Source organism: Cavia porcellus, unplaced genomic scaffold (genome assembly GCF_034190915.1).
Source record: "Cavia porcellus strain 051 isolate PalLab524CR breed Dunkin Hartley unplaced genomic scaffold, mCavPor4.1 scaffold_11, whole genome shotgun sequence".
Classification (NCBI taxonomy): domain Eukaryota; kingdom Metazoa; phylum Chordata; class Mammalia; order Rodentia; family Caviidae; genus Cavia; species Cavia porcellus.
Window position 1 is genome coordinate 83739355 of NW_026947494.1, and position 23314 is coordinate 83762668.

The following is a 23314-nucleotide window of genomic DNA, read 5'->3' on the forward strand; positions in this document are numbered from 1 at the left end:
TTACATCTTTGAGAGGTTAATGTCTGTCACACATGTTGAGCATCCCTCATGTGAAAATCCAAAATACTCCAAAATCCGAAATCTTCATGGGTACCTACATGATAGCATACCAAATTCTATACCATGAAACTTTATTTCATGTGCAAAATTATTTAAAATGTTGCATTAAATTTCCTTGAAGTTATAAGATCGTATAAAGCATAAATTAGTTTTGTGTTTAGACCCAGTTCCCATTCCCAACATAACAAATTATGTATATATGCAGATATTCCAAAAGCAGAAAAAATTCCAAAATTGCAAACGCTTTTGGTTCCAACACGGCATAATGGATACCCAGCCTATGAGAGTAATAATAGGGGTTGGCAGGAATGTTGTAACGGTTCTGTAGCCAGTGTGGGGAGCACACCTGTCATAGTACTTGTCATTGGTAATTAATAAAAATTGCTGCTTATTATTCATCATATTCCTCCCAAGAAACGTGCCGTGTTGTATGGTCTTGGATCGTGTGAACAGACTCCTGCCAATAGGAAGCCGCAGAAGGTAGGCAGATACCCATAGGCAAAGATCACCTATCTGCCAGGGAGGCAGCTTAGAAGCTTTATGCCGCACACAGTCAGTGCTTGATGAGAAAATAGCTGAAAAAAATGAGAAATGTGAGCTTAGTCAAGCTGTCTTCTTCTTCTTCTTCTTCTTTTTTTTTTTTTTTCTTTTATCGGTATTGGGGATTGAACTCATGACCACAAGCTTGCAAGGCAGGCACTTATGCTGCTGAGCTAAATCCCCAGCCCCAAGCTGTCTTCTAAGGCAAACAAGCCTGGGCAAAAGAGAAGAGTCCTGGCAAATCTTCCTCCCCAAGTCAGGTTCTAAGCTCGAGGTGATCTCTTTCTGCTAAAAACAGGCTAAAGATCCCCCTCCATAGATTCCAAATAATGTCGGAAGTGATCCCACTTACTAGTTTACTAAGATGGGTGTTGTTTGCCTTGTCTACTTTTCAGACACCCACGCAAGAACTCCTGTGGGACCCTTTGCCCAAGCAAGATAGAGCAGAAGTGTTTTCACACTGATTCCTCACTGTAGTGTGGTTTGCCCTGCTTCAGTCACTAGGGCCCAAATGTGGCTTTATATATTCCAAAGGGAACAGAGGCCCCAACCAGGCTTTGTCCTCGGTAGGGACCTGTCTCCGGTCCAGGCAGTGGTTTTGTTCTAGAACAACCACTCTTCACAAGGCTTCATCCATGTTGCTCAGTGTTAGAGGAAGTAGGAAAATGCAGAATCCATGTCATTTCTCACTCAAGAAGAAAGCAGACTGAGGCGATCGCCCACCCTCCACACATACGAAGGAGCCTTGTGGAATCTTTGGGGCTCTGGGTGAGGAGAGGCACCCCAATTTCTCAGGGTAATTTTGTGTTTCTGAAATCAGTGAATCTAGCAATGTAAAAGTCATCTTGACAAATTGTCACTGTGGATTTAGGAATACGGATGTATGCTGCTGGCCTGAAAATCCTTTCTTCAAGAGGTTTCATCTTCCCTAACAGTGCCCCTAAGGCCTTGTAGTCCTGACTTGGTGTAGACAGACTCTACAGAGGCCTAGCTAATCTTTCCTGAGAGAAAAGTCACTAAAAAATACCCTGTAACTTTTTGATAAAAGCAGCAGAAGGAGCCAGGTGTAGCTTAGTGGCAGAGTGAGCGTGTACAAGGCCCTGGGATTAATCCTGGCACTTAAAAAAGAGAAAAAGGAGCACCCTTGAGGGACAACCTCTGTAAGACAGAATGGCAGGTGTGTACGTCCCATTTCAAATCATGGTGCCATTTCTTACTAGAACCTGGCCCAAGTGACACCTTTCATTCTCCCTGGGCCCCTAGTCCCTCCAAACAGGTAGAAGCAGCCTGTATTGCATCAGAAAGAAGGTTCCCCTGGAGCAGAACCCCTTTGTCCGTTTTGTCATTGGTGCGCCTGAGAACCTTGCACAGTGCCTGGCTGGAAGGAGGTGTTCAATAAATATTTGTTATATCAGCGGTTGAATGAATGGATTCCTGTAGCCATCCTACTTACAGACAGGAAATCAGGCAAATTGATCTCAGGTCACTATGCTTTTCCTAGGTCCTCGTCAGAATCATATTTCATTCAAGCTTTCTCAAGCTAAAAAATGTTGATCTCATCAAAGTAGAGAGTAGAATAGTCACTAGAATACAGGCGGGTAGGGAGACAGAGAGGTCAGTTGATGGGTACCAACACAGTGGGGTAGGACTGACAGGCATAGCGTTTTTCCTTATCTTGCAGTCTCTGTAGTGTACAACAAATTATTATATATTCTTAATAGTGTAAGAGTCTGGGGGCTGGGGATTTAGCTCAGCGGCATAAGCGCCTGCCTTACAAGCAAGTAGTCGTGAGTTTGATCCCTGGTACCGATAAAAAGGAAAAAGACAAAAAAAAAAAAAAGAGTCTGGAGGTTTCCAACACATAAAAATGATGAACGTTTGAGAAGCTAGAAATGCTAATTATGTGCATTTGACTACATTGTATACATGTATCAAATTATACTGTATCCCATGTTGTACACTTGTAATCTCAGCACTCGAGAGACTGAGGTTCGAGACAAGCCTGGGCTACAAAGTAAACCCAAGGCCAGCCTGAATTGCATATCAAAACCCTGTCTTAAAAAAAAAAATTATAGTGTATCCCATAAATACGTATAGTGATCAGGTTTTTGGGAACATTTAAAAAAACAAAGAGAAGATAAGGACTGAGAAAGCAGGTGAGGAATGAATTGGGGCAGAGGAGACAAACTCTCCTCTATACCCATAGACAACTATGGGTATCTCCTGTGATACCCATAGTTGCTGGGAACCTGTATTGTCTCAATAGAGAACCCCCGTCCCATGGGCTCTGGTAGCCCTAGCAGGCAGGACAGGGTTAGAGCTGCCTGCCCGAGGCCCTTGAAAGACATTGCCACTTCAATGTCATCTGTGGCCCTCTTTCTCCCCAGGAATCAAACACAAATCGAAGCTTCTGGCAGCTCTTGTCCCTCCGTGAGGGCAGGTTGTCCTGCTGGGAATAGTGCTTTGGCGATGAACTTTGGGGCTCATGCAGCCAGGGACTGTTCCAAAACACTCAGGTCAGGCCAGAGCCTTTTTCCTATTTAGGACGTGGCCCAGTTCCTGGGATCTGTTTCTTTTTGGTATGTGTGAAGCTGTAATTGGCCTCCCCATAACCTGAGATCAGCTGGCCCTGACTTAGTGATGAAACAGCCTTGGAAATTATTCCAAATGTTCTGTCCTGTTTTTAGCTAGAAAGTCCCTGTGGGGCTGCTGTCACATGGAGACTTGGGAAGCAGAAGGCCAGGTGGGTCTTGGCCAGCCAACCTTCCCCATCTCCTGTCTGTCATAAGGGTTTGTTTTTGTGGCGGTGGTGGTGTTGTTTTGGAAAGAGGATTCTGCTGTGCTGCCTAGGCTGGTCTTGCACTTCTAAGGCAAAGCAGTCTTTCTGTTTCAGCCTCCTAAGTAGCTGGGACTCCATGTGCCTGCTCCCCTGAAGTCCAGGGAGCAGTGTTGTGCAGTTGTCAACAGTGTTAGCCACCACACAGCCCTCCACACTGCGGCTTCTTGTGCTGTCTGCCTCTGTCTTGGCCATCTGGATAATCTGACAGATAGTCTTTTGCTCAGGACAGAGAATCAGAGAGTGCAGATCTCACTGATTCACCTAATTTTTAAAATTCCATTTCCCATGGTGCTTTGAGGTCATAGGCTGGGAATGTTCAACATACTCTGGCAGTTGGAGAGTTTTGAGTATTCGCCAGGGCTCTTCTGAATGCCGCCTTCCCTTTGGAAAAATAACCTCTGTGGGGACCTAGCCTTCAGGGGACACTGCCAAGGCATTCCCTTGTCACCAGAAACCTGGGTGAGCTTGAGCTCTGTGCAGATGGCAGCTGGGTGGGCCTGGCAGAATTGAAACGGCAAAGGTGACTCTACTCCTTCCCAGCTCGACTTGCACAGACTCTGCAGCAAGACACTTGTTGAAGTTTGCCTGGCCCTGAATGTCCTTTCTGTAGGGGCCTGATGTGTGAATGATCTGATAGTACTTCTAGTTTTTTTATTGTTGGTTGTAGCCAAGCTCAGAATTAAATCAACATTTCGCCTCCCCAGAGGCCTGGGCTTGGGCGTGGACTGCCAAGTTCTGATGCTTGATGACCCATTATTGGTCTGCAGAGCTTGCAGAATCTCCAGAAAAATAACACTGAGAGGAAAGCAGAATGTCTGCAGTCTCAGAGTATCTGTCTGTTTAGAGACACTGGATTTTTCATTCTTCAAAGTACAATAGAGAAGAGGTTGCACAGCGAAGCCCCCTGGAGGGAAAAGCAGACTAGGACTCTTACGGAAATGCACCCACTCCTTCCTCCCTGTGTCACAAGTATAGGGACAGCTTGGCGGTCTCCTAAATTACTGTTTTCTTCCTCAGATTCAACTCTTGGCTCTATCACTCACAAGCTTTGTGACCTTGGGCAGCTTAATTAATGTCTCTGAGCTTCAGTTACTTAATTTGCAAGTAATGCCCGCTGGGCTTGGTGGCACCCACCTGTAATCCATTCAGGAGGCAGAGGCAGGAGAATCGTCATGAATTTGAGGGCTACATAGTGAATTCAAAGCCAGCCAACACTGTGTAGCGAAACCCTGCCTGAAAAAAAATGGTGATGCCTATCTTCAAATTAGGCTTCTGTACGGTCTTTTAGAACACCTTCCTTTAAGCCCCAGCCAGGGGTAAGTTGCACTGTCCTATGCTCCCGTTGTACTGCAGGCTGCAGGTGGTCATCTAGAGCTAATTGAAGCTGAGAGCCATTCACAGCCTGCAGCTCCTCAAGAGTACAGATTGTCTTCCTCTGCTATGTTGTCTAAGGTCCTAGTAGAATTCCTGGCAAGGCAGCGCATATCACTCCCCACAAAGGTTCCACTTGGTGCTTCTCTGATGTGTCTACCTGAGCTGTTTTACTCTCTCCTGTGTGCAGTTGCTTGGGTCTAAAGAGATGAGTGCTAATCGTTTTCCTTGAAATGACAGTTCTTGTTTGTTTACTTTTTCTATCTAAAAGAAATTCTGATTTTTATTTCATGTTTGTGGAGTTTCTGGAAAGTAGGCTTATAGCTACTTTCACATTTGTTTCTCGTTCTCCTCTGCTTTCTGGTTAAAAGTGGTGGTCTGGATGTCCATGGTGAGAGATAAATGGTGGTGCAGTCAGGGAGTCCTCAGCTTTTGGCCCTCGGTTGCATCAGGATGTGAGTCTTGCTGAGGAAAGAAAGAACTGGGGGGAAGCCATGGACCTGCTTGCCCGTGTCTCTTTGCTGCTGTTACCTGGGGTTCACAGGCTTCCTAGCCCTCATATGCCCTCATCCAGCAGCAGAGCTTAAGCTTTTGGTGCCCGGAGCTCAGTGGGATATCTTAAAGTGGTACTTGCACAGGTGTAATGCTCCCAAGGGTGTGACAGGCTTGTGTGTGTGTGTGTGTGTGTGTGTGTGTGTGTGTGTGTGTGTGTGCCTGTGCATGTGCGTGAGCAGGCCAAGTGAACCTGAGAATGTGTGTTCAGTCCCCATCACAGCACACTTACCTGGTATTGTAGATGGTCGTGCTACTGGACTTGCTTTTTGCTGAAGATTCTCTAGTAAACTTGAAAAGATGCCGTTTGGTGGAAGATCCCAGTAAATGCAGCAGATGCACTAAGACTTTGTCCTGTGTCTGTATTCATTTTTTTAAAAAGTAGCTTTTTCTTGTGCTGTTGCAAAGGAATTCAAACTCCATATATGCCAGCCTCCAGAATATTCTTTAGACAATTTGTTTTGACGCAAAAATTTCTAAACTTAATACCACTATTCCTTTCCTTTAATCAAGCTTCGCTGATCGACCAAAACTGGCTTGGTGTGACATCACATGCTGAGCCCGGCGTTACCTCTCGATAGTTGGGACTTCTCGGGAGCCTGCGTGGGCCAGGCTACAAGACCGCGCATGAGCCACCCCTAGCTGTGTTTCTGCCTCTTCTCGACGGCTTCCTGTCTCCCCTCCTAAAGATCTAATAAATTCTAAACACAAGTGCTTGTCCCTGTCCCTCAGCCGATGCTGCCCCCACCGATCTTTCTTTGTCAGGTGTGACCTATTTGCATTCTGGAGCAAATGAGTATCACATAACTGTGCAGGAATATACACACATCAGTGGTGAAAATGTTACTGGACATCAGCCACATTGCACAGCTAATTCATGTGCTGAACACTGCCTGTGTTAAGCACTAGACTTAAAATAGCAGAGGGAGGGAAGTAATAGGCCAGACGCCCAGGCTTAGCATCCACACACCTTTAAACTCGTGTGTATAGTTATAATTTCATTCTCTGCTCATAGTAACCCTGGGAGGTGGCTATGTTCTCATTTGTAGACCAGGACATGAGCTCTGAATAGTTACATAATTTTTCTAAGACTCTTAGCCAGCCACCAATGGAGTCAGAGGTCTGACCTAAGGATTTGTCTCAATCCTTAGCAGTGTGCTAGGCCATGTTACAGCAGACACACCACAGAATATGTGGCGGGCTTCCTGGACCAAAACCAAGAGGACTATAAGGGCATCAGAAAGGAATGACCATGGTAATAAGGGAGGCCAGGAACCTGTTTGGTGTAAGAGTTGGAGTCAAACCCAGCATTTGTTTTTGTTTTTAATCCATGAGTCCATAGTGGTATTCAGAAATACACAAAAGAATGACAGAACAGCAAGAGTGACACAGACAAAGATCATCCTGAGTGCTCAGACCTGGGATGAAAGGTCTGGGTACTGTGCGAGAGCTTGGTACTCCCACAGCTTCTAGTGCAACCCCACAAGTGGCTGATGGCTTACAAAGGGGAGATGTGTCTTTGTGTGGGCACTGTCCTACCCACACCTCACTGCTGACCCCACTCCTCCTCCAACAGCCCAGCGTCAGTGTTCAATGTCCATGTTCTGCAAAAAGTGCTTACCTGAGCCAGGTACAGTGGCACTCACCTATAATCCTAGCACTCAGGAGACTGAGGCAGGAGATCGCTAGCCTCAGCAACATACTGAGTTCAAGGCCAGCCTGGACTACAGAGCAAGACCCTGTCTCAAAAAAAAATAAAGCTTGCCCAGGAATCTGACCATGGGAGACGGATACACCCACCATCGCTTTGAGGTCAGCCAAAGAGCTGGCCTGAGTGCAGTCACCGGACAGTGTTAACCTCAGCTGCGTCCCTGGCCGTCCGGCCATCCATGGCCTTCTCTGTGGGTGCTGCTCAGTCCCTAGTGTGAGTAAAGCTACTCATGTCCCCTTCGCCCCTACACTGTCACAGTTACTAGTAAGGGGTCTCTTCCTCGACTTGGCCCAGAGCTCAGGGTATCATGGAAGTAAACGTAGACATGCAGTCTTTGTTTCCTGCACCCTAGCGAAGTTCTGCTCCTCCCAGCATCCTTCCAGCCTCCATCAAATCTATCAAAGTTTGCTTTTCAGTCTGCCCTGTCTTCTGACTTCACCGAAGGCCTATCATCCTTCACGGAAGTGATGGCAACTGCCTTGAATGCATAGGTGTGCCATCCTCTGTCCCATGTCCCTGCCATCAGAACTTACCCTCTTTGCTCATGTTGCAGGTTCCAGCGTGAATGGCTTGGAGGAGCCCAGCGTCGCCAAGAGGCTGAGGGGCACCCCGGAGAGGATTGAGCTGGAGAACTACCGGCGGTCCGTGAAGCGGGCGGAGGAGCTGGAGGAGGTGCCTGAGGAGACACAGGCTGAGCACAACCTGAGCAGCGTGCTGGACAAGGGCACCGAGGAGGACGTGGCCAGCAGGTAAGCCTGTGCCTGTGGCTTGCAGCCACAGCTTCCCCAGGGCTATGCCCTCGCCAGAGCCCACACTGAATATACTTCAGGAGTTTGTTAAGTGTGGTATCTGAGCCAGGCTGTCCTGTATACACAAGGCTCTGGGTTCAATCCCTCGCACTACAAAAAAATAAAAAGTCAAACCAGTTGGCATCTATAAGGCAACACAAGTGCCTTGTCTTTTAAATTTGGGTTTTAAAAAAAGGCAGGGGCTGGGGATGTGCCTCAGTGGTAGAGAGCTTACCTAGCCCAGTACAAAGCCTTGGTTCTGTCCCCAGCACCACAAAAAATTTAAAAGGGTTCTTTTAGAAAAAGCAGTAATAAGAACAGTAACAGATTTGCATCTGGTGCCATATGGAGTGGGAAACAGTCCCATGAAAGTGACGAAGGAGCGCCAGGCTTTGCCACTGCCCCACGAAGGGGCCAAACCCTGTATCCTCCTTCCCTGCTGCACGAGGTGGGAAGCAGGTCCCCCTCTCAGTCCCCGGTGCCCCAGGAAGAGAAGTGAGATGGGACGCTGATAAGTGGCATGGTTTTAAGGACTCACCCACCCCAGCCCGGGAACTCCGTTTCGGAGAACTCACTGCAGCCTCCTGCTGTGGAAGGAAGTGAGTGTGAAGACCGAGACTCAAACCCAGGTGTGCTAGCTACTGCAGGGAGGCAGGAGACCTAACCGCTCTCTGCTTCAGTTTCTTCATCTCTAAGGGCACTGCCCTTCATAACTTTATTGTGAGGATTAAATCAGATAAAGTAGCTGACATCTGGTGCACAGAAGTCCCTAAGAAAATGACAGCAGTTGCCATTGTGCCTTGTAGGTACCCGCAGAGTGCAGGTGGCAGGCCAGGGCTTTTTGTGTTTGTTCCCTCAGAGGTGGGGTAAGTGGCAGAAACTGGCTATGGCCCAAACTCACCATCCCCTGCCACCTTGGAGACCAGACCTCATATCTCTGACCAAACAGGGGTCCCGCTGATGGGCACCTGCTGGCTTGAGATACTGATTCCCACACTGCAGGGTAAAACCCAGAATTTTCATTGCAGACCGCTTCCAGGTGCTGCTCTAAAGTTTGCCTGGCCACAAACCCCACCTGGGACACTTAGTGAAAAACTAATTCCTTGTTCCTCCCTGGGAATGTGGACAGAGAGACTGGCAAAGTCTGCTTTTGACAGACAACCTGGGCAGTTCTCCATCCACATCCACAGTGTGGTTCATGTGGGCTCCCATGAGTCCTCAGCGCATCACTGACCCTTGCCCAACGTCTAGGCAGCCGCTTGCCGGCATAGAGTCAGGAAACAGCGTTTGTGTACCCTATGGCAAGACCAAGTGGCCAGAGACAGGAGGGAACCAGCTCTGGGATCTCTGTGTGGTTTCTCCCTGCCCATTGGAAAGAATTTGCTGAGGCAAGGGAGGACGAATGTGCAGTGCCCAGCGGCTGGCCTCTGTGGTGTTCACAGATCTGTGGCTCTAAAGAACCATCATTTAACGCTGGAACAAGGAGGTGCGTTTGCAGACCAGCCACCTGGTCCCTTGATGGGCCAGCGCACCATCAGAACAACACTAAAAGGAAACGTCCCTCGGACGGCTGACCGTGAATAAATGGAATTCCTGCCTGTCCCTCTCTCCTGCCTCACCCCTTCCGCGCTCAAAGGCAGCAGCGTGAGCTGCAGGTGACAGGATGTTGGGTTGAGCACACATTAGATTTCCTCTCTGTGAAGACTGCCAGGCAGTGCACATTTCTACCACCTGCTAAACAGTGGGGCCAGGGGCATGGCTGAGCAGGACAGCGGATTGCAGTCTCTGGCTAGAAGACAGGATGCTGTGAATCTCAGTTTCCTATGAAAATCACCTGGGAGTGTGGGGATACCCCATGCAGAGCCTGCATCAGTTCCTGTCTGCACCTTCCAAGGGAGATCAGGACCTAGATCACTTCCCGGGCTTGCTCCCCCGCATGCCTGCACCAAACCACTTTGAGGTTCTTGGAGAACCACCAAAGAGGGTACAGCATGGTTCTGTGTCGCTGTCCCCACTGGGAGTCTTAACCCTCCTCACAGCCGTGATCTAGCCTCCTTAGGCCGCAGTTTCCTCGTTTGTAAACATGGGAAGAATACCCTCCCCTATCTAAAATGCTTGGAACCAGAAATGTTTGAGATTCCAGCCATATTTGAAATATTTCCATAGACCTTACAGTTGGGTAATCCTGAAACCCAAAACTCTGAAATCTGAAATGCTCCAAAGTCCAAATTTTTTTGAGAAGGGTATTGGCACTCAGAAACTTTTAGGCCTTCGAGCTGTGAGTTAGGAATGTTGAACTGTGGTATGGTAACTGTGTCCCGGAGTGTAGCTGAGTGAGCAAGTCCCAAGGAAATGCTCTGGCAGAAAAAAAGTAAAAAGAACCAAAAACAAAAAATTAACAGATGAAGTGCTATATGCAGCAGAGTCCATCCTTGGGGCTGCGTTGACCTCCCAGGGACTGTCGCCCTTGGCTGTTCCTGCCCCCTTGGGCAAAACCTCCTCTTGGCTCCGTTAGAGACCTTGTCCCTGTGGGTTCCTCTTCCATGAGCTTGGTATTGCTTCTCCTGCCAGCACTCAGTGAGACGATCCTGAGGGGAAACATGAGGTGTGATGTTGTGGCAGGGAGGCCTTGTTTCTGCACAGTCTTCCAGTGGAAAGTTAGCTTTCCTGACAGGCTCTGTAGTGAGGGGTCTCTGTGGTGTCCTCTCCAGCACCTCCGAAATCAAGGCAGGCTGCCCCGGCTCTCATTGTGGCCTCTTGTGCACTCAACCCGCCTCAGCTGTGCCCAGTCCTCCTGAGACAGTGCCCATCAGATCGGTCTCACGGGACGCCATGTTGTTCCCGGACAAAGCCAAGTTTCTGCTGTGCAAGCAGGATGACCCAGAGGGCTGGCTTTTCTAGCATTCATCGCTCCTACAAGTCTGTACCCTGAGAAGATACTGTTCCTTCCTGTAAGGAGGGAGAAATTAGTTATCTTTTTGTGTTTTGGTATAGAGATTGTCCCTCCTTAGTGTCCAGGCTGTAATCTGCTCACTATAGTCTCCTCCTTCCACTGCACCCAGAGACTTGGGGGATGAACCTTGCAGTGCTAGATTTGGATTGTGAATCTTGCATGATATAGGCAGCCTGGCCAGCCCTAGAAACTGCCCCAAGACTTGTGAAAATGACGTCCTATTGGGGCATGGTGCCACACACCTGTAATCCCAGCAATTGGGAGGCTGAGGCAGGAGGATTGCTGTGAGTTCAGGGCCAGCCTGGGCTACAAAGTAAGTTTAAGGCCAGCCTGAATTACATAGAGAAACCTTATATCAAAAAGAGAAAAAAAGAAAGAAAATTGACAACCTGGTTCCTTGGAAGCAGGTATTACACAGGTATTGAACTTCTGGCTCAGAGCACAGTGGCCAACTGGAGACAAGAGGTCTCATCACCAGAGCAGCAGAGCCTGTGTGGCACTGGGAGGGGTGGACGGGATGGCCCTGGGAAGAGGTAGCCAGGGAGAGAAGCACTTATGGTAGAGCCTAAGAAACTCCCCAAATCAAAGCCTCCGTTGTCCTGCTTCAGTGCAGTCAAACACTGCTCTCTTGGTATCGATGTGTGGTATTGATTATCACTCACACCAGTCTGGGTGCTTTGCAGTTTTTATTAGAACTGTATTACCTAGGCAGCAGACTGGCTGGTAGATAGTCCCATGATTGATTCAATCTGCAGGTCAACCAATTCTGAGTGGCCTAAAACCTGTACCCTAAATCATATTCTTGGTCTTTAATACTAAGGCTAAAGGCTTCAGCGAGCACTCACCTTGGGTCCCATTATGAGACTCCCCACGCCAGACCCCAGGCAAACAAAGATCCTCTCTGCCCATGATCTCAGAGGGGTTAGCGTTCATCTCCCTGAAGTCAAGGACAAGGCCAGACCTCACATTGAGCAAGGTTAGATTCTCCCCTGCACAGCACATAGCACTAGAGTGACTGTGGTCATCTGTCACAGTGCGTACACTGGCTTGTGGTCTCTCACACGCAGAAGGGCTGGGAGGAAGCCTGCCCAGGTGGAGAGAGGACCCCACCTCACAGGAAGTTGGTACTGGGCTTGGCTCTCTGTGGTGCCAGGCTTGGTACAGTGCTTTATTCTGAGAGCCTCAGCTGTTCAAGGTTACACTTCTCACAGAAGGCAGAACCTCCTGAAAAAAGATGCTTTGGAAATTATACGACCATTGAACTTCTCCAGGGGAGCCCATAGCATGGAAGGGGATGGAATTTTATTCCTGTCCTGCCTGCCTGCCTGCCTTTTTCCCTCTTCAGGGCCGGGAAGAGGGGATCCTAGAAAGTAGGGTTGGGTTTTGGCTTCCCTCACTTCGTGCGTGGAGTGCAGCTTCTTGGCTGGCCGTGGGCTGTGAGGACACCAGTGTGCAGAGCATAGCTGCCCATCAGGGGTGGTAACCCCTGTGTGGAGGACCTTTCCCAGGGAGCCAGACATCACTTACCACTTGCCTGTGTGCAGCTCAGAGATGGGCATGCAGTGGAGTTCCAGGGAGCAGCTGAGATCTAGCCGCTGCTCCCACTAGGCCAATGATTCTCCTGCGAAGCTACCAAACAACCCAAGTGGAGCAGAATTGACATCTTCAAACAGATCAGGATGGAGGAGGATTTTCTCTGCTTTCTCAGTGCCTAGGATTGTGGGTTTATAGCAGGGGTTTATCACCCCTACTGTACCTTTGAGGCCTCTGTGAACCCCGACTCCAGGGTCCTGGTGTTCTCTGGGCTGCTGGCCTACGTGGATTCACCTAGGCGCTCGCTCAGATGTGTACATCCTCTGGTTTCCATCATCCCTCTCCCCCTGGCAGGGAGGGACTGGCTCAGCAGGCGCTTTGCTGAGATGCTTTCGCTCTGAACCATCCCTTCCTCAGCGTGTCGACCTTCCCTCACTCGGCCTTGTGGTTGCTTTTGACAGCAGTTCCGAGTCGGAGATGGAGGAAGAAGATGAGGAAGAGGAGGAGGAGGACCAGCTGCCCCCCTCTGACCTGGGCGGTGTTCCTTGGAAGGAGGCTGTACGGATCCACGCCCTTCTGAAAGGAAGGAGTGAAGAGGAGCTGGAGACCTCCAAAGGCTTTGGACCTGGGGAGGAAGAAGAAGAAGAATACGAAGAGGAGGAGGAAGAATACGAGGAGGAGGAAGAGGAGGAGGGAGAGGAAGCATCTAGTGAAGGTCAGAAAAAAGTCTCTCCTGCCAGCCCTGACCCTGTCCCACATGTGCACGCAGGAGGTTTCATTGGCTCGGAGTCACACAGACGCCTCCTGCAGAGCCTGAAACCGTGTTCCCTGCCACTCCCGGCCTTAGGCACAGGGCAGACCGTGGCATTGGAAGTGATTCCCTTATTCACCTTGGTATTTTTTATTATAAGTGAGACTCAGAGACTTCCACGAAGTCCAAAGACTTTGTTCAAATTAGGGTATTCATTCCTGTCTTCTCGCTTTCTCTTTTTTTGCTTAAAGTTTCAATTAGAGAAATTAATTAGAGTGAAACAAGGAATTGAGCCTGCTGGAAGAGTCCCTGATTCCTAGTCTTGGATGATAGAGGCTGCTGGGAGCTTAGCTGTCCTCTGGACAGGGTTCCCTTGATACCCCGAGTAATGTGTTGGGGCCTCAGAAGAACTTAGGTTCCGTAGTCAGTTACTTTAGTTGGTTCCAAAAGATTCTCTTGTCTTGCGTTTTTGATTCTGAATCTCCCTGAATCTGTGACCTCCAGGGACAAGGAAGCAAATTTCCAAGCCCTTTGCCTGCCTGTGTGGAGAAAGATGGTCATTCTTCCCGGTCCTGGCCACAGCGAACCCCATGGGTAGTGAGGAAGGGACCAAGGCAGATGAGACCAGACTCCCGGACAAGGCTGTGCTCCATCTCTGAGGGCGTGACCTGGGAGCAGGAACACAGGCCTTTGTGTTCCTGAGCCTCAGTTCCTCCTCATTTTGGGGCAGAGGAACAGATTAATACAGGATCACACAGGAGACTTGGCACACGGTTACCCTGCTGTCCCTGGCCTTAGTTCTGCATTTCCTGGAATTCGCCATGGTCGCTGCCCGGGCAGATCCACAGGCTGTTTCCTCTGGCACTGCAAGGCCCATACCTTCCCAGACATGCGTTCATGTTCCCGAGCCGCTCCTTGGAGAGCTGTGTCTCCAACACACTGCTCCTGCAAGGCAAAGTAGATAGAAAGAAGGCACCCCTAACCCTGACCCGGATCCTCGGCGTTGGCCTGAGTGGTAAGGGAGAGCCCCTCCCTCAGAAGCTTCTAGAAGTCTCCCTGCAGAGCCTGTCTCCCCTCGAAAGGTGGAGGCCCAAGCTGGTGCAGGACCTACAGCAGGTGTGGTGGCTTGTGTTCCTGCCAGGCATGAGACACGGGAAAGGTCTGGGTAAGAGGGAGCCCCAGAGCCTGGCTAGAACCTGAGTTCTACTCTGCTGCATCTGCAGAGCTCAGAGCTGTCGCCTGGTCCCTGCTGTCAGAGATGTGAGCCGGCTTATGACTCCCGCAGGGGAAGGTGTTTTGTTCCTATTATCTCAGAAGTCACTATCTCCGCGGGACCATTAATGCTAAGAGGCTTTTACCCACAACACCTGCCTGGCAAGCACAAGGTCCCGAGTTCAATTCCAGTACCAAAAATCAAAAAAGAATTTTCCCCTGGCACAGTTTGGGGTCAAAGCTTGTTCTTTCCCTCTTTAAGAGAGTTCAGCTTCCTGGTCTTGAACCTAAAGGCAATCCACACCTGTAGGGAACAGGGTCTAAACTAGCAAAAAAAAGTGCCAACAGATTCAGCCCAGCTCTGAACAGTGCCAGCTGGGACCTGGTGTCCCCAGCTTGAAGTGTGCTGCCTTCTGGGCAGCAGACCTTGACGCCTGTGTGGGCAATGGCAGACACTGCTGCCTTGCTGCTGAAGACAACTCTGCTCTCTTCTCTTTCCTCCCCTCCTCTCTTTGCTCTCCATTTTCCCCCTGCGGGATTCTGATGCTGTTTATGGGTGTCTGGCTCCCCCTGCTGTAGAAGGGGAGTATTGCCCCTGGGACAGAGAACTCCTGCAAAGCCAGTGGCTCCAGTACCTCTCAAAGGAAGAAGAAAAGGGTACCCGTAAAGGTACCCACTTTGCCCCCTGCCCACCTTTACTCTAGCTGCCTAACAACCATCCAAAATACGCCTCCAAGAGCAGGTCCCACGTGAGAATATCTGTGTCATGGAGATGCTCGCACAGGCTTCGCTCATACCTGGCTGGGCACCTCCCCCGTGCCCAGCCTTCCCCGGCAAAGTACATAGGAGCCTGTGGGGGAGCAGACATTCAAGAGGCAGCCACAGAAGACTCCAGGGGAGCGCATGGAGCGTGGCCTCCTCTCTACCTCTCTGGCTTTTGCTAAGAGTTATTCCTAGTAGCTAAGTTAGCTTCCTTAATACAGAGGCCCACAACCTGACTACAGCTCTTCCATCACCTTCACAGGTATCTTTAGCATTTCCCTGAGAAAGGAAGAGATGCTGGCTTCATGCTGTTGATAAGTCCCCAAGGTTGCTTGTGTTAACAGGAAGCAGAACACTGTACCTGGAGGAGGCTTGCTCACTCCTCCTTTTGCTGAGAAGGTAAAGGCTCTGCCTTTTCTCTTTGACTTATCTTCTCCCATCCTGAGATACCCAGGATCCTGGGTGACTGCTGTGCTTCAGGCCTCCAGCACTATAAGGACAAGTGAGTCAGCCTTGGAAGCAGTGCGCAGATCTTTGCAGACCCACAGTGAGAATCCCATGAGCGTCAGTGCCCTAGCATGACAGAAAGCAGTTGGCATCTGCGGAGGCTCTCACTGGCACTGGCGCCCACATCACTTACCCTTGTTCCAGGCTAGGAGATTGTGGTTGCAGTGGTTGACCCTCCAAGCCTGGCTGCCCAGTTAGGTGGCTGAGGGGAGAGAACATGCACTCCTCCCAGCTGGAAGAGACTCCTGGCAGGAAGCCCAGAGCCCCTCAGATTGGGTGGCACCTGCTCATGCTGGCTAAAGAGCCACCTGCCTTCACACGTAGTGTCCCCTCACCCCACCCGCCACCCCCATCCCCGGTCACCCGCTTTATCTTAACCCAACTGCGTGGGGTGATCTAAGTACTAATGACAGGGCGCCCACCGGGCAGGGACTGCATGTGAATTCATGGGCTCTGACGGTCTAAGCTGAGCAGACTGCTGGTGAGTTTGTGTCCAGCCTCAGGACCAGGTCTTGTGTCCAGAGAGCTCAGTGGGGCACCCAGGGAAGTGTTACGGAAGCAGGCCTTGATCGCAGGAGCAGCAGAGGTATCAGTCTCGTTCCTACACTGAACCGCAGACATCTGGGTTGTTACAGCTAGAGTTCTGCTTCCCCTCCCAGTCTCTGCCTTCATCATCCTGCCACACAGCGCACGTCCCTGTTCCGACCTGGCACGCAGTGGGAGGCCTCTTAGAGAAGAGGGACTTTTTCTCTCTGGGAGCACTTAGTCCTGCAGAAGCTGAAAACTAAAGTACCAGCAGAGCACATTTCTGTCCCGTGAAGCTAGCTGGCTCAGCAAAATGGCACCGTCCTCTCGCACCTCTCGTTGTTTATCAGAGGAGAAGCCATCAGCCTGGCAAGTGGTGGTAAGCACCTGCCAGGTGGCCACAGAAGAGCCACAGGTGTGTGTGCTGTAGGTCTCATGCTGTGCAGGTAACAGCTGCGTCCTTGGGACCCATGGAGGGGTGACCCCATAGAGGCCAGTGGTAATCTGCTCTTGACGTTTGGGCCCTCAGATGAACCTTAGGATGAGAAGAGCATCAGAGTCTATATTTGGAGGTGGACTGTGCAGTTCTCTTTATTGAAATTAATAGTATCTATTAAGCTTTAAATGACTAAACTGAGGAGTGTGCATGTGTGCACACAGGCACGTGTGTGTGTGTGTCTCGGTACACATTCTCAAGTTTTATCTGTCTCTGATTCACATTGCTCCTGGCAAATACTGTAACTTTTCTATTTCCTTTCCTCTGGTGTTTTGTCCCCTCCTCCCTTTGAATGTTTATTTTCTTGTTCCATCATCTCTGTCATCTGCTCCACCCTTTGGACCTGGTCACTAGCCGGGAACCACCGGCTACAGCAGATCATAAATCCAGAGGACCCCTTGGCAATCCAGGCTGATGTGCACTGGACGCACATTCGTGAGAAAGAGGAGGAGGAGAGGATGGTCCCAACCTCCGAGTCCTCCACTTCTAGAGGTAACTGCTGGAGACACAAGGCCGGGGTGGTCCTCGAGCTCCTCTGTCCTCCATCCCCTCCTGCTTCCTGCTAGCTCAGAGCCTTGGTTTGATCAGAAGTAGCTGGTGCTCCCCCAGCCGCCACCCTGACCTCTCCTTCAAGGATATGTAAAGTTCTTTGTGGAGTAAGAGGGTTCAGTCTTTCTTCACTGATGCAAAGCAATAACGTAAACCTGACCTAGGGAAAAACAAGCACTTGCTTCCTTCCTGTGCCCTTAGTCCTTGGCAGGTTCTTCCCTGCTCTGCAGAGGTGCTGATGCTTTCCCGGGGCGGGGGGGGGTGGGGGGGGGGCTGACGTGCCTGTGCGTGCCAGGCAGGGAAGGGGAGCGTATTGGGAAGTGAAGTCAGAAGAGGTGTATGAGGGGGCTGCCCGGTCACTGTGTCATTTGTAACTGTAGGTTTCATTGGAGAAGGTCTGTGTATGCGTCAGCTGCAAGTATGCCACATTCTGGCTCATTTCCAGGGATGGCGATAGGGCACAGAGGAATCTGTGGGCCTGCGGTGGCTGCTTGTTCTCAGCTCTCCTCCTTCCAAATGCACATTGGAGTTCCAGCGTGCTCTTCCTCAGGCTCCCTTGGCTTCTCTTGTTTCTCAGGGGCTGTGGTCAACCACTGTTCAGGAAGGGAGTTTGTGGAAGGGTGTTCCCCACCCTGGAGAGGGGAGCACAGCCTCTCGGGGCACATTTCTTCCCTGCAGCCTCAGGTCTTGCCAGTAGGCAAGACCACCTCCACCAATGGCTTTTGCAGCACTGTAGCTTCCCAGCAGCTATGCAGAGGGTGATTAATGTCGCTGCTGGACTGGGACAGTGCTGCCACCCTCTTGGGGCCTCTCTCCCTACTCTGAGTTCCCACCTCACAGGCTCACAGTGGATTATCACTCCTTGTCGGTGCCAGACAGGCTGTGTTTGTGACACTGTTTCAGGCTTTCTTCTATTTGGACTTTAGGATTCACTCAACCCTCTGCCCTTGGAATGCTTCCTGCTGTGTAACTTTGTATTTATCATCTGTTTTAAATCCAGTGCCTGGCCTCCCCTCCATACGCCGTGCAGCAGTGCAGGCCTGGCTGGAGACGGTCTCTGGAGGTAGTCTGGTGATGTTGGATCTCCCCCTACCCATTCACAGTAACCTCTCTTTCTAGGTGGCTCTGCTGGTGCCTTAACCCTAGAACCTGGGTCCTGCCGCAGGTGCATGTGAGGGCGGAGCCAGAGGCGGGTGGGCACTGCATGCCTCAGCCCGCAGCCTTCCTGCATGGGCCAGAAGCGCCTCCCCCTCCCCAGGGCCGCAGAGAAGGGCAGAGATAGTCCTCCGATTCATAGAGGTTGAGATAGAGGCCCCGGCTAAAGTGTAAAAATTAACTTGGGTGGTGGTTGGTGTGAAAACAAGAAAAATCAGAAAATATTCCACAGAGCTATCAGAAGAAAATCGGCAGAACTCAAGGAGGAATAATGGGAAATGACCAGAGAGGACAGGGCAGACCACTGGTGCCTGTGGTACAGTAGTCAGCTGGGGGCTGCAGTCTCCAGGCTGAGTGCAGGAGTCTCTAAGTGCATACACCGAAAGATAATCCAGAAAACTTAGCTGCCTTAGATTTTTCTGGAAACGTGTTCCTCCATGAAGAGCTGCTGGCATTTTGGGCAGGAGATGTTCCACTTGGGATGTTCAGTGTCCTTGGCCTCTGCCCTCTCAACATTGTGCATTGGCCATTCCCATGTCCATCGCAGTGACCACCAGGGGCCCTGTGCATTCCCAAGCTCTGCTTGAGGATGGGTGGCATTGCCTCCTGGCTGGGAAATGGCTTCCTTCTGGGACAGACTGGCCCGTGTGTACCTTCACCACCAGACTCCTCCCGTCCAGCCTGCTGCCTCAGCAGTGGCAGGAGAAACACACATGCATGGAGAGGAGGTGTTACAGGCCATAAGAGAGGGAGTGGCCCTGGTACCCAGTTAAGCTGGCCCTGAGCCATCAGCCCCATGACACAAACCTCTGGAACCTAGTTAGTGTACACCCCAGATGGTGGAAGGGGCCGAGGGCAAAGGACTGCCCAGCTGGCGATGGGGGAAAGATCTGTTCCAGGCTTTGAAAGGGTGTGGCCGCTTCTAGCACTCTGCTCTCCGTCCTAACCTGGATTCCATCCCCAGCCCATCGCTCAAGCTGTAAACTCCTTCAGCACCTGCTGCTGCTGCTGCTGCTGCTGCTGCTGCATCAATATAGTTCTTCTGCTCGTTTTTTGATACGTGACAATCATTCTCTTCAAGGTCCCCGAGGAGTGCTCTCCCCGACACACAGCACTCTGGCTCTGCAGCAGACATTTCTTAGAAACTCCAAACGGGAGAACCTGTGAAGGACTGAGGGCCCAGGACAGGGACAGGCTAACCCCGGGGCAGACTGGGCAGCCTGGGAGGGGGTCTCTTCCAGCTCACTTGCCTGAGAGAGACAGAGACAGAGATAACCACCTCCACACCAGGCCCCTTCAGATTCATTCACAGAACGTGTCAGCACTGAGCCTTGAGTCCAGAGAAAAACTTTATCCTGACCCTCCCCCCCCAGGTCTCCTGTGCTCAGACAGAGTAGAGCACAATGATGAGCCCACGCGCAAAGCTCAGGTTTGACTGGAGGTCTGTGTAAGACTCTGCTGCTTTTTGGTGAGGCTTTTGTCCTGCTCCATGGTGCTTGGTGAACTGTCTCCGTCAGTGATGAAAAGCAGTGTAGTAACTCAAAGGCTTTAACCTATGGAAATGGCCAGGCATGGTGACTCACACTTGTAATCCCAGCACTTGGGAGGCTGAGGCAGGAGAATTGCTGCAAATTTGAAGCCTGTTTGAGCTGCATAATGAAACACTGTCTCAAAAAACAAAACAACAACAACAACAAAAAACCCTATGAAAATACCTGAGTTGTCTCCCTGGTATTTCCCCCAGCAAATGCTGTTAATAAAATACATAAGTGTGGCATTAATCATTCACCAGCCCAGAATGTAGCCCAAGGCACTCCCCATCTACCCCTGAACCCTAGACTGTCTGTTACACCCAACTGGTTTAGAGTCATACAGAAACTAGATTTGAACCAGCACCTTATTCGCTGGGCATAAAAGATAAGTATACAGTACAAGAAATTCTCTTTAAGTTTTTGTCCTTGTGGCTGTTTTGAGACAGGGTCTTACTGCATAGTCCAGGTTGGCCTTGAACTTACTTTGTAACCCCAGCTGGTTTGAAACTTGCAGCAGTCCTCCTGCCTCAGCCTGCCAAGAGCTGGGATTACAAACATGCACCACCACACCCAGTTTAAGGAATGTTAAGGAAGCAAAAACTTATGTAACTACCATCTAGGTCAGAAAATAATCCAGCATCTTGGAGGAGTCACAGTCTTCCTCCCTGCTCATCCCCAAAGTAAGTGCCTTTGTGACTTTCATCACAGTCTGACCTCAGTGGCACCTACACCGTTGCCCCCACTCTGTGCCCAGGCCGAGGTGCTGGAGGCTACCCTAACCCTAAGGAACAACGTTGGCCACTCTGAGAATTGCCCTCTCCCACTTCCAGTGCAGCTTCCTAAGAAACGCACTTGGAGTCTAACACTCCTGTGTCTTAGGCATGTGACCAGTTTCATATTTTTCTTGTTTAAAAAGAGAAAGACAGGGTGCCTGGGGCTGTTGCTCAGTAGTAGAGCTCTTCCCTCACGTGTGCAAGGCCCTGGGTTCATCCCCAGCATTGTTAGGAAAAAGAGCACAAAAGAAACAGAAAGACAAACTGCTTCAGCCAGGTCCTTTGCACCGTACCCTGCCTTGGGCCTGGGCCTCAGCACCTGTTTTCTGAAATCAGACTGCAAGAGAACCAGGCGGGTGGCTGTCCCTGCAACTAGATGGGAAGCTGCAGGAGCCCGGCAGCCCCGTGTGCGTGGCGGCTGGACAGGTCAGGCAGGAGTGTGCCTGGCCTCTTTTGGCAGCACTGGCAGACGACTCTTGAGTCCAGAAAAGGAACTTTACATATCCCCTCAGCCCCACTCCAATGCTCTAACAAAACTTCCCCACACTCTTGCAAGAAAAGCTGCTGCCATTGATGGGAGGGCAGGGCCCCAGGTCCTGCTGGCCACTCACCAGGGTGACCCCAGGTTGAGCAGTATGGCCACGCACAGGTCATCCAAATGGCCTGTGGCTGTTTTCTGTCTCAGGGCTGGGCCCTAGGATTGTGTGGTCATGAGACTAAACGACCCATGAAGGCCTGTGAAGGGGTCAGCTGGTGCCTGCCGACTGGAGACCCTTTAGCCAGCAGCCCCTAGAAGAGGGAGTACATCTCCTCCAGTGCCTGCTCCCTCCGCAGCCCACTCCAATGGAGAAAGGCCCTGGGCCCTTCTCAGCCCCCACACTGCTTCCAGAGCACCCCCATGCCTAACCCAGTGGCCCTCACGTGACCACAGTCTGTCTCCGTCTGTTTTTTCTTCCTCCTTGACTTTTTCTGCTTTACAGTCCCATTGGATGAGGACGACCTGGAGGACGATGAGGACTCAGAACCAGCCGAAATTGAAGGGGAGGCAGCAGAGGATGGAGACCCAGGGGACACTGGTGCTGAACTGGATGACGGTATGGGGCTCTGACCACCCCTCTCCACCTGGGTGACCTCTTCTTTTCCCTGCTGGCACAAGGCCGCAGTGCTTAGAACTTGGGAAAGATCAAAACAATCTACTTTAAAGCAGAAGCTCAGGCGAAGTTTGTTAGTCTTTGGAATTTCTCTTTTCTGCCAGTAAGCAAGTTTCATTCAGTACCCTACCTCACCCCAGAGCACCATTCGGTGTACCCCTCAGGTGCTGAGCTGTGGTTGAGAGCTCAGCAAATTGCAGGCTTTTTGCAGGGTCTTGAATCCAGTAGATAACTCTGACAGCAAGAGACAAGGACATTTTAAGAATTAGTCTTGGTGGTGGGCAAAGAAAGGCATGAACTAGGCTGGATGGGAACAAGAACAAATAGAGGTGACACAGTAAAAGGGGACAGAGGAGAGCAAAGAGGAATCAGTAGCTGGCCTGTCCTCCTCAGACATAGCCGGAGTTGTTCATGTCATGTGTCATGGTCCCCATACTTAAGCAGAACACCGCAGACTTTGGGAGACCCCCCACTGCAGAGGCCAGTGCTTTTTGTGTTGGGAGAGTCTTTGGCTGTGTGGCTCAGGGGCCGTGTGGACAGCAGGCAGGGTCTGTCACAAGGTAGGAGGCTCACCCGGATCGCAGGACCTGGTGTTGACCTCAAGCACCTGCACTGCAGTCCCTTGGTCTGCTCCAAAGAGAGAAGAAACAAGAAGGGCGCAGCCTGGCCCCAGGGTCCCCCAACTGTGTCCTCTGCCTCCACCAGATCAGCACTGGTCTGACGACATCCCCTCAGAAGCCGACACAGAGCTTCCGTTACGGAGCCAGGCTAAGGTGGAGGAGGAGCTGAGGGTGTCAGAAACCGAGGAGGAGGAGGAGGAGCCACCTGCTGTACCAAAGCAGCAAGAGACAGGTAGGTCCCCTGCTGTAGGTGGCGGACACGGCTTCCAGAAGGTTCCAGTCTCCTCCTTGCTGTCCTACTGTAACTCCCTCCCTCCCGGGGACTGCCAGTGGTTTTATCCAACAGCTCCTTTCCTTTCGTCCTTTGAGATCCTGCTTTTGCACACCACAGGATACTGATAGTGCCAACAGGGTAGTACATGGCAAAAACGCTTCCAGGAGGACACTCAGTGCTGAGGACAGTCCTCTCTAGAGCAGTGACGACAGGCCCAGGGAAGCCGTCTGAGCTGGCTCGGTGGACCTCTGCTTTCCTCCCGCCATGCCCTAGGCTGGCTGCTGTGTGACACCCTCTGGAAGCTGGCTGGGACCCCTTGTGGCCCATGCTGGCGTAGCCAGTTTCCTGTTGTGACCCCTGTGTTGTTCTCTTCAGGTCCCTCCCAGGCCTCCAGCCCCATCCGGTCTCCTCAGGAGCAAGCCGTTCTCTTCACCCCAGCCCACAGCCCTGTGACGGAGGTGAGGGTTTGTTGCTTACGGTTTGAAAAAAAACTGGTGGGACCCTGAGGAGACATAGTGACTCCTGTTTTAAGGACCAGATATGAGCCGCACAAAACCTGAATGTGAAGTAGTCTACTAGACTGTATCAAAGCTAAACCTTCGTTCGTGCTAAGTGGAGCATCAGTAGGGCCTTGGAACTTCTAGCTTAGTCCTCAAAAAT

General features: G+C 50.9%; 1 protein-coding gene across 23 annotated transcripts in view; it reads left to right on the forward strand.

The window, feature by feature from the left end:
- The window catches only part of Mical3 (microtubule associated monooxygenase, calponin and LIM domain containing 3), a 184691-nt gene that overhangs the window by 131523 nt on the left and 29854 nt on the right, over positions 1–23314 (forward strand). For 13 of the 23 annotated variants that reach the window (XM_063258632.1, XM_063258627.1, XM_063258635.1 and 10 more), the window contains 8 exons: positions 7627–7822; positions 12809–13062; positions 14890–14979; positions 16955–17092; positions 18150–18212; positions 21590–21703; positions 22466–22612; positions 23030–23112. In XM_063258632.1, coding sequence (XP_063114702.1) covers positions 7627–7822; positions 12809–13062; positions 14890–14979; positions 16955–17092; positions 18150–18212; positions 21590–21703; positions 22466–22612; positions 23030–23112 — 1085 coding nt within the window. The other 10 variants (XM_023566452.2, XM_063258642.1, XM_023566457.2 and 7 more) reach the window with 8 other exon arrangements.